Source organism: Merops nubicus, unplaced genomic scaffold (assembly GCF_000691845.1).
Source record: "Merops nubicus isolate BGI_N331 unplaced genomic scaffold, ASM69184v1 scaffold8281, whole genome shotgun sequence".
Lineage (NCBI taxonomy): Eukaryota > Metazoa > Chordata > Aves > Coraciiformes > Meropidae > Merops > Merops nubicus.
This window is the reverse complement of record NW_008586162.1, coordinates 1-10,352: the sequence shown is the minus strand read 5'-3', so window position 1 is coordinate 10,352 and position 10,352 is coordinate 1. Positions and strand designations below refer to the sequence as shown.

At 37.3% G+C, this 10,352-nt stretch overlaps 1 protein-coding gene across 1 annotated transcript; it reads right to left on the bottom strand.

Moving 5' to 3' along the window:
* Window positions 1-317: 317 nt before the first annotated feature.
* On the bottom strand, window positions 318-2,070 carry LOC103780861 (unconventional myosin-VI-like; the record flags this gene model as incomplete). Its single annotated transcript, XM_008948556.1, has 3 exons — window positions 318-390; window positions 873-964; window positions 1,913-2,070. Coding segments are annotated over 3 exons (323 nt in total), but the record flags the coding sequence as incomplete, so codon positions are not given.
* Window positions 2,071-10,352: the final 8,282 nt, after the last annotated feature.

Below are 10,352 nucleotides of genomic sequence, written 5' to 3'. Positions count from 1 at the left end.
TATTATTATTAATTCATGGAATATTTTTGCCCAGACACCCTCAAACCCTTCTTCACTTTATTTACTTTATTTACCCTATTTAGGAGTTGTAATTAGATTTCCAGGAAAATGCCCAAGTAATTCATAAATCCCAGCTACAGTTTTCACACACTGAACAACATGTCTCTATTACCAACCCGAACCTGAAGAATTCACAAGGTTGCAACAGTCATTAAGAGCATAAAATTACTAATGCTATGCATATTTTGCATCTTCTGCTTGAAGCCTTTTTCCTCTATGACACTAAGAAACAGCTTGACATTTCAAGAAGAACATACCTATACAGTCCTGATTATCTACATAGCGCACTTCATTAACCCCCAGGCCTTCTTTTTGATAAAGTTCTTGTTCCTACAAAAAAAAAAAAAAAACAAACAACAACTGAAAGAGAAAACACCACTTGCCATATATTTTTTTACCCAACAAAAATGCTTTTTTTAAAAAATAAACATGAAGATATTTTTAAATATAGCATGAATCCACAGACATCTTAGAATTTCCTTTCGCTGCTTAATACATGCCAACTTCATCTCCTTAACGATAAGCTCATGCAATGAGGTAGTTTAATTAGGTATGAGATATTGTCCAGTATCTGGATGCCTCATTTTAATGAATAGTAAAAAAGAAGAAGAAAACATTGTTAGTTTTCAAAAAGCAATATTTTTTTTTCTGGCATAATCAGACATCACATAGTTGGAAAATAGTTTGTCAACTGGATTTTTTTAATCCAAGCATAATGTGCAGTCTTATGGAAAGGAGTGCTACTTTAAGTATCTCTTTACAATTAAAAAAAAAAAAAAAAGAAACACAATAAATCCTCAAACATAACATACCTCTTTCAGAATCCGTTCATTGAAAAACTGTTGCAGTTTTTCATTACAATAGTTAATACAGAATTGTTCAAAACTGTTGTGTTCAAAGTATTCTGAAAAACAGAAGTTAAACTTCTATGATAAACCAGTGTTCCAAGAATTTTTATTACATAGTAAATATGACAAGCCTCACAGTGCTAACATTTAAAGATCCGTATCTTTCAGTAAAATAAAATTACAGATTTTCAAGTTGCACATAAGACATATATAAAAATATAGCAGCACACCACGTTTCTAAGACAAAGAACAGACAGTTATATCTGGCAGAAAACCAAAGCAAGATGCTCTCCTACAGAGAAACTGTACGAGAACACCCCCATGTATCCATGTTACAGCAGGCTGGCACAGGATATTATAGCTCTAAAGATCTGAAAACCAAAGGTTCCCTTTTTCACTGCAGGGCTACAGCACATCAGAAAACATGCCCTATTCTGAATCTCAGTCAGCCAAACAGGACAGAAACTTTATGGGAATCATCAATGCCTGTCACCTCCCAGGAGCAACCCGGAGCCCAAAGACCAACTCTGTAACAGAACTATTCATCCTCCAGTAAACAGCATCTTAATTCAGTCTTCATTTGACTGCCAGTATGCAGCAATCTTCTCAGGACTGAATGGGGAAGACAGCATGCACATGCAGCATCTTTACTAATTTTATGGGGTGGCCACAGTAAGATTCCATTTCAAATTTTCAGTCCTTCAAAAGCTTTGTCTGAGTAGATTCTACAGGAATCTGAAACTACTACAAAGATGCTTAGTTCCACACTAATGCTTGTTAGTGTTATCAGGTCATCAGGTGAAGTTCTAGACCTTCTCTACATCTCAGGAAAAACAAGGCTTTATCTGCTGCCTTGATATCTGCTTAACCCTTTGGAACCCGTCCCATCCACCACCACCACCAAAAAGAAAATCCTCCCGCTTTCCATTATGGGATTTATCATTGAATCTTTGGTGGCAATAATAGACAACTAGGAACTTTATTTTATTTTTAAATCTACTTACCAAAACCAGCTATATCTAGAACTCCAATGAAGAAAGAAGAAGTCTCAAATGGAAAACACTGGTTTACCCTGTTCACTACATGGTCAAACAGACGACTATACACCGTTTTAGCCAAGGCATCACGAGCATTGTTTGCTTGTTCCACTTTCAAAGGTACCCTAAAAACCAAAAAAATAGGTCTTATTTTTCAGAATTCTTTGCTTTGAAATACTGAGATTAGATTCTAAATGTAAAAAGAGCCTTTCCAATCATTATAAATTGGGGCAGAAAAAAAAACCCGACCTCTAGGCCCAGACAGGAAACAATCTTGCTAAGTCAGACTAACTATCCTGCCTGCAAAAAGAAAGAATAATTTATCACTATCCTCAATAGAAGTAAGATGCACAAGTTTATATACTTGCTCATTAGATAATAAAAATTAAATTGATGATTGCTCCATAAATATATTTAAAATATATTCCCAGCTACAAAAAAAAAAAAAAATTATTTATGAGCTGCTTCATTACAACAAAAAACATAGTTCAGTTTTGCTCTGACACCTTTTGTCTCGATGCTTTTATAAGGGCTATAATTAAGGCTACAAGGCTGCAAGTGAACCAACAGCACAAAAAAAAACATAGACAAGGAGTGTGTTCTCATGGCAAAGCTTAGATGCAATCTTGAAATAAGGATTATTTTTAAACTCTGGAAGAAGGGGCCTCTTAAGAGATGAGAATTTATTCTCCTGTCCTCATTAATAAATCTTTATTCTGATTCTTTATTCTTTATTGTGACTGTTACAAGCTTATATCCCAGTTTAGCAGTTTATTAAAAAAAAACCCACAACCACACCCCCACAGAAAACCCACCGCAAGTCACAACTTCAAAGGATATGAAACACGTTGCAAAACTGTGAATATCAGGAAAATATAACTACTATAGTACCATAGCATTAGCTATACATATAATAATAAATGATAAGCTATTTCATGAAGTCACTATGACAGTGACACACTTGGAGCACATGTATTTCAAAGCACATTTAACCACCACGTTTCCTGGATAAATACATTCTACATCACCTTTTTTTTTTTTTTAATAGGTTTCAGATTAAACAGATAAGCGTATCAAAATTGAAGTGACACTGTACACAGCTGAGGAAGCACCTGTAGAAATCTCCAGAAAAAGACAATTCACGTATTCATGTAAGAATAAAGCCTTAAGGAAATGTTTAAGAAACAATGTGAGAGAACGAAAAATGAACTTTTGACTTTATGGTATGACTGGTAATTGCGCTTAGATCCTAATGACTTTGCCAAAGAATTCAACAACAAAAGTCCCTCTGATCTGAACAGAATCAGACTGTCAAAGATGGGAATCTCCACAGGATTTTTCCATGTTCTAAAAAATATAAAGGGGAATAAAAAAATGAACTATGGATAGCTCCTTGACCAGACAGTATCTAAATGTCACAGGTGGAAAGACAACCTACAAAGCAGAACAACTATGGGTACACAAGGGCTTGGCACAACACTGTAGCATGACATATGCATATATCCCATGTGAAAGGAAATCAAATATTTAGGGAAAGAGTCTTTGCTAACCAAAGTGGCAAAATTTGAAGGAGAAATAGCGAGAAATAACATCTAGATTTTTATCACAGCAAGCCTCTTTGTCATGCAGAACACTGGTTGATGGCTGTATGCCAAAAGCTCTTATGCTTTTTCTAAATATCTCAATTGGTTGGCTTAACATCAATCACTTCTCCCTGTGTACCCCCCTGTGTTACTTCTCTCCATACACCCAGCCTCTCAAACATATCCTTGAACCACCAGCACTACACTAGCTATTCAAAAGGCAGACTGTCTAGCTAAGGTGGTAGATAACCACTTATGGAACTCCTCAAGCATGCAGCAAACCTACATTTAAAAACTACCTCTTATCTGAACTGTGTAACCTATGTGCAAGGTTCAAGATGTCACCGCTGCAGAACTTCCCTGTCGCCCCCTCCAGGTAGTTCTCTGCACCCAGGAATACAAAGAACTGGCAGGTCAGGAAAGGAAAACTTAATGCTACAAAGCTCAGCCATATTGCACCATTTCCTTCACTGCCCAGGATTCACAAGTACTACACTAACTCAAATTCATTATTTCTGTATGTTTTTTTAAGGATGATACTTCTGATGTGGAAACGTGAGACTGGTGGAGATCACTTTCCATTGTGACTGGTAAGTCGGGGAACCAGAGACTCTGTGCCCTGAGGACACCTGCAGCTACATTACATTAGATAGTAATTAGCTTTAACACACAATCTTGTCTTCCACTAAGTATCTTCTGACTTATCTTAAGGTAATGAGTACTGACAGAAATCTTATCTTATAAATAGAAGGAAGGTACCTTTACATTCCATTCTGATACGTTTAAGAGATCAGAATTCTAATTCCCACGTCAGCTGCAGGCCTATTGCATAATACAATACGCTAAAATTATGTATGCTTTAAATTTATTTTTTTAAACAGCACGCCAGTCGTACTTCTAGAGCATATATTTATAAAATGGCTCACTCTTAAAAATAATAAACTCTGCCATTATTTAGTAGAGCTCCAGAGACTGCAAAAAAACCTGTTGTTCTTCTAAATTTCATAGTATGCAGCAAAAAAAAAAACATGGAAAGAAAATGTAGCTCTGCAATGCATTTTGCACAGCTGAAAGTACAGAACCACAAAATAATGCTGAAATTGCACTGAGCCAGTAGATGCAGAAGAGCCTCATTACAGAACTGACATTCAGAATAACTTCCTTCTCATGAAGCTGTTCAGCTTCTCCTTTCCTCTGGTCTGCACACTGACAAAGGAATCTCTTTTCCTCCTACTGTTCTTGTCTGAAAAGGAAAAGATGTATTTTCCTTCCTCCATTTCACCTTCTCCTCCTCTCCTCCATCCGTCAACTCCTTGCAAGGAACAGGGAAGAAGCTTTCTCACTTTTGAAGCTGTTGGGTAAGGCTGCAACAAAATCTCCTTGTTTGGTGTTCACACTGATCTCTTCAGCAAGGTTTCCAGTGATCCACAATCTGAGGTCTAGAAGAATGAGCTTTCATTGGCTGGGTTTACCCTGTGGACAAGTCCATGCAGTCCCCAGACACTTTCCAGAAAAAATAAGTGGTAATTCAAATATATAACATTTATCCAAGCTTGACAACAATGAAGAGAGAGAGCAGCTCAAGCAACATCCAATCAGCTACTGTCACCCAGTATGGTTCCTGCTTCACAACTAAAATGGCTTGGATGAAATAACCCTACCTAGTGAAAGGCCTATTATAATTAAAAGAATATAGACAGCACATTTGTAATTTGGGAAAAACTTCAAAAAACTGCACTGCAGGAAAATGGGTTTTTGAAAAAAGAAAAAAAAAAAAAATGTTTTTCAAAGAGGCTTCAGTACCACCAACCATTAAAATCAACCAACCAAAAACATTGTGGTAGAAAATGTACTCCAAAAGAAGCTGGAGGACCTGGAATGATGTAAGTAAAATTTTTAATTCTGTAAAATCATTTACTTAGTGATGATGGAGTCCTCCATGAAAGTCTTCTTAGAAAGGGAGAAGCTGAATAAGAGTAGCACTGTACATCTGCAGTCTAAGAGGTGTACCAGATTTTAGTTACTAAGACATTATTTTTGCATGAAAGGCAAAAGCAAACAAGGTGATCGTTACGCTCTTCTGAGGGGACTAAGAAGACAGATAAATGCAGTGCAGCTGTCAAGTCCACTGCACATTGCTATTTAATAAAATTCAGGAATAGCATTAAGCATCACCTTCCTACTATTCTTTTTGGTTCCATTGTGCCAAGAAGAACAAAGCCTTTGTTATACGCTGAGCACGGTGATTTCAGCTGAGTTATTTATTCCCTGTGACCTATTAGGACTCACATGATCTACTTGCACACAAAAGGTCCCTAAGAAGGAGAAAGAGAAATGAGTAGCTCTTTGGGTTGCTGGAACTAAATAAATCCGTGTACATGTCAAACCCCAATACTGATAGCAATATAGAAATAGTTTCTAAATTATGCTAACATAGGAAAAAAATGGTGGGTATTCAATAAATATCTAAAACAGGCCAGTCTACTTGCCTTGTACATGCAGTAAGCCACACAAGATGAAGATATTAGCCTGTTTATTTGCACGTTTGCTTTTAACTGCACAAGTTTAGAAAAGACTAAAGAGACATGTTGCATTAATCCTTTGAGATTGTGCACAGAGTCCTCTGAATTTGTTTTTGCCATCCATATAATAAAATACTGGAGAAAAGTAAGAGTCACTGGCATAAAAGCTATGTTTGCTATGTGTTTGCATCCTTTTGAAAGAGTACACTGCTAACTACACCCCAGGCTTGTCAGAATAAATATGCTGAACAGAAAAATCTTTAGTGTCTTAATCCAAAGTGAATTTGAAGCTGTAAGAAAAATTGTATTTATTCTTAAGAAACCTTCCTGGTAGGGTCACTTGGGAAGTGGTGAAAGGGAAGCCATGTATTATGATACACTTTTGCTTTAGTGCTTGATACAGGCCACCAAACATTCTCAAAAGGAAACTATACAGCCACACTTTGTCTATACGTTATGTGTACAACAGCCAAAAATAACTTTTTCTCAGAGGCTGAGTGAGCAGTGCACTGAAAGCATTTCCAGTTGGGTGCCATCTGAATCCTGACATGGATGCACTTTCTTCAAACCCCCTCTACTTCTAGTTAGCACTTGCACTTAAAAGGAATGTGAAAGTAAAGGTATTTTCAAAAATGTCTGATAATTCTCAACTAAGGGAAGAAAAAAACTTGGTAGCTAGATTAGCATACAAAATTATTTTCAAAAATTGAAGATACAATCTAAAAACCATTTCAGTGAAGGGAAGTGCATCGTGGTATACTTAAGAGAATTCAAAAACACTAATGCAAGCCCAGGTGGCCAAGGTGACCAACAGCATCCTGGCTTGTATTAGAAATAGTGTGGCCAGGAGGAAGTAATTATCCCCCTGTACCCGGCACTGGTGAGGCTGCACCTTGAGTACTGTGTTCAGCTTTGGGTACCTCTATACAAGAAATACACCGAGGTGCTGGAGCGGGTCCAGAGAAGGGTAGAAAAGCTGGTGGAGGGTCTAGATCATGGGTCTTATGAGGAGCAGCTGAGGGAACCAAAGCTATCCAGTTTGAAAAAAAAGGAGGCTCAGGAGAGACCTCACTGCTCTCTACAGTTACCTGAGAAGAGGCTGTAGCGAGGTGGGTACCACTCTGTTCTCACAAGTAACAAACGACAGGACAAGAGGAAATGTGCTCAAGTTGTGCCAGGGAAGGTTTAGGCTGGATATCAGGAAAAGCTTCTTAACCAACAGGATTGTCCAGCATTGGAACAGGCTTCCCAGGGAAGTGGTTGAATCGTCTTCCCTGGATGTGTTCACAAGTCATGTAGATATGGTGATAAGGGACACGGTGCAGCAGCGGATTTGGTGGAGCTAGGCTAATGGTTGGATCTGATGATATTAAAGATCTTTTCCAACGTAAGCAATTCTATGATTCTTAGATGAAGAATAGCCAGGTAAGCAGTGAGTCAGAGACAGACTGGCATTTATAGTGAATTGCAAACTCAATTGAGTAAAAAAAAATGTTACTAACTTTCATAACCTGCAATTCTCACCCTATCATGTGTTAATGAGCACCATCTATACTGTATAATATATAATTCTCTACTATAATGTTATCCATAATACTGATAAAGGTTTTCCTGGGTGAATTTCTCAAACAATTTGCTGTTTCTTTAGACACTGTCAGGAAGACAGTGAATAGTCAAGTTTGGAAAACATGGATATTGTTTGACCCTTTGTCCTTCAAGACCCACATCTTCCTACATGCAAAGGTTTTTATAAAGAAAAAAATATTTGTATTATTCCCATATCAGCTGATAAGGCAGCAAGATAATAGTGACTAGGAGTCTCTGGTTTCTAATAACGGGGGGGGGGGGGGGGGGGAGAGGAGGAATTTATAATCACGTTTCAGAAATGTATTCAATATATTATGAAGAGATCTGGATCTTGAGCTCACAAGTGAAGGCAAAGTAACCCCTCCCCAATCATTACTTACCATTTGCAACTGCATTACGACTTTTTCCATGCTAGTCCCTACAAAGTTCACTCTTGAACACCCCTTCTTTCAAAATACAGAAATAAGCTGATCACCATGAAGTCTACTTATTTGCACTACCTAGAATTACAACTCAAAGGTCAGCTATTCAGAAATAATCTATTACTGGAACAACAGTCCACACCTCTACTAAGCTTAAAATTCCTGAATATGAGCTAATTCAGAAGAGCTTCTGCATTTCCCTAAAAAACATGATATTCAAACAGCACAGGCTGTCACTGATGGTTTATTATGCTCAAATTTTAGCCAGGTAGATCAGTTTCACCCTGAAAATCAGGAATGGGCACTAAACAGTATTTCCACTACAGCTATTCTCTTTTAATTTGTCACTATTAGTTAGAGTTAGGTAGCAATCAAGATTATTCCTCTCGCACAGAATGAGCTCTTTGATCACTAGAAACCTTTATTACTCGAACTATTACATCCCTCAAGGACTAAAAAAGCCAATGTGCTCAAGTTGTTGGAGATCAGCTTTTCACCTTGTAAGTCTGGCATAACCTAATCACGCACTAATTAACACCTACCACCTGGCTACAGAGACATACTATGGTTAAATCAATCATCTGTTACTTTGTTGCAGTCCCCAAGTTTATGAAATGTTAACAAATACTTCACACTATAAGACATACATATAAATAATATTAAATTTCAGAAGTTGTAAAATCTACAAGGAACTTATATAAAGATAATTAATTATGGCTTTCTTACATTATGCTTCAGGTACAATATTTCTGATTCACTAAATAAACCTGATTGTTTCCATAAGTCAGTAAGAAGCACACATGCTTTATTGCAGTGAGTGAAGTGAATGTTAATTAGTTTCCTAATTAAAAGACTGTCATTCAACTAATACTGAGAGTTACTTCTTATGTGCTCAAAAATGTTTAGCCCAGATTCAGCTTTTGATGTTGTGTTTTCTTTAACTCCAGAAAATACACAATAAAGAAAACCAAATGGTAAAACAGACAACAATTCAGCTGCACACAGCTTAGCCAGCACCCCTGACAGCTTTGTGGGCTAGAAAGATCAATCTCAACAAGAGAGAGCTTGTGGTGGAAGCTAGAGGTTTTTCATAAACAAAAGTAGTGAAATCATGTTCATAAAACTCAGTTTCACAAGAGTCGTAACTTCCATGGTATTGAAATGTTATCAACAGCGCCATGTCCAAACATGCTCTTTGCAATTATGTCTTCTCCATGGGCACACAGAAAGAAATCACTACCCTACTTCTGTGCCTAGAAATTCAGGCTGATAACTGCTTCTTGTCAAAATGAAGGGGATAATCACTAATTTTTTTTTTTTTAAGGTCACTGTCTACTTCAATAGTGAATAGTGATGCATTCTTAGTACCTACAGGGGGAAAAAAAAAAAACAAAAAAAACCCACCCTAAACCTTTATCTTAAAATTTATCCCATTCCACTATTTTTTATGTTTCTATGAAACAGTATTAACTTCACAGTCAAGATTAAATGTTCACTAGAAACGGCAAGAAGCAGTGTATGTCTGGATTGCCGTTTGCAGTGTCATTTTTAAAGCTGAAACTTGATTTCAGAAGAATTAGAAGTGGCAAACACAGGGACACTGATCACCCAGGCACTGAGAAGGGTGGTTGTCCTTCCCTCTGATCAAGAGCTTCCTACACCTAATCTCACAGGGCAGCAGTCATGGGAGCACTGTGCAGACCCCATGACAAGAAAGATGCATGCAGGTGTCTTCTGAAATTCTTTAAGGTAGGGCATTAACATTCCTTCATACAGTGTATCTGTAAATACTTTAGCGTATCTAATTTTCTTTGCAGGTTATGCATTTAACAAGCTGACAGCTATACTTTGGCCACACAGTCATGCTCACTGATTTGTAAGAGGTTTTATGAAAATGTGATAGTGATTTATTCAAAGCTGTTCTTTTCCTGAAAAACAAATGACCATTTTAGTCAGACATCCTACAGCTGCCATTCTTCCAAATAAAAATAAAGAAAACTCCAGTGACCTAACAACAGTGAAGCAAGCAGGTCTGAGCACCTGAAAATGTGCATTTAGATCAATTATTTAATGAACAAATAAATAAAAAGAGGAAAAAAAGGAGGGGGTGGAAATGTTAGAAAAGCAAAGCTGTGTGAAAAACTTGTCACCTCAGACTTCACACTTGCATGATGGAAAAGCATAGCGTGCTTTTTGTGTTTTGAAGGGAGGAGCACTGTAAGTGCCAGTCTCCCGCACCCTCCTGTTTGCCTAGTACCACGTTTTTCAACTCGTACTTCGTAAACCCCTAAGC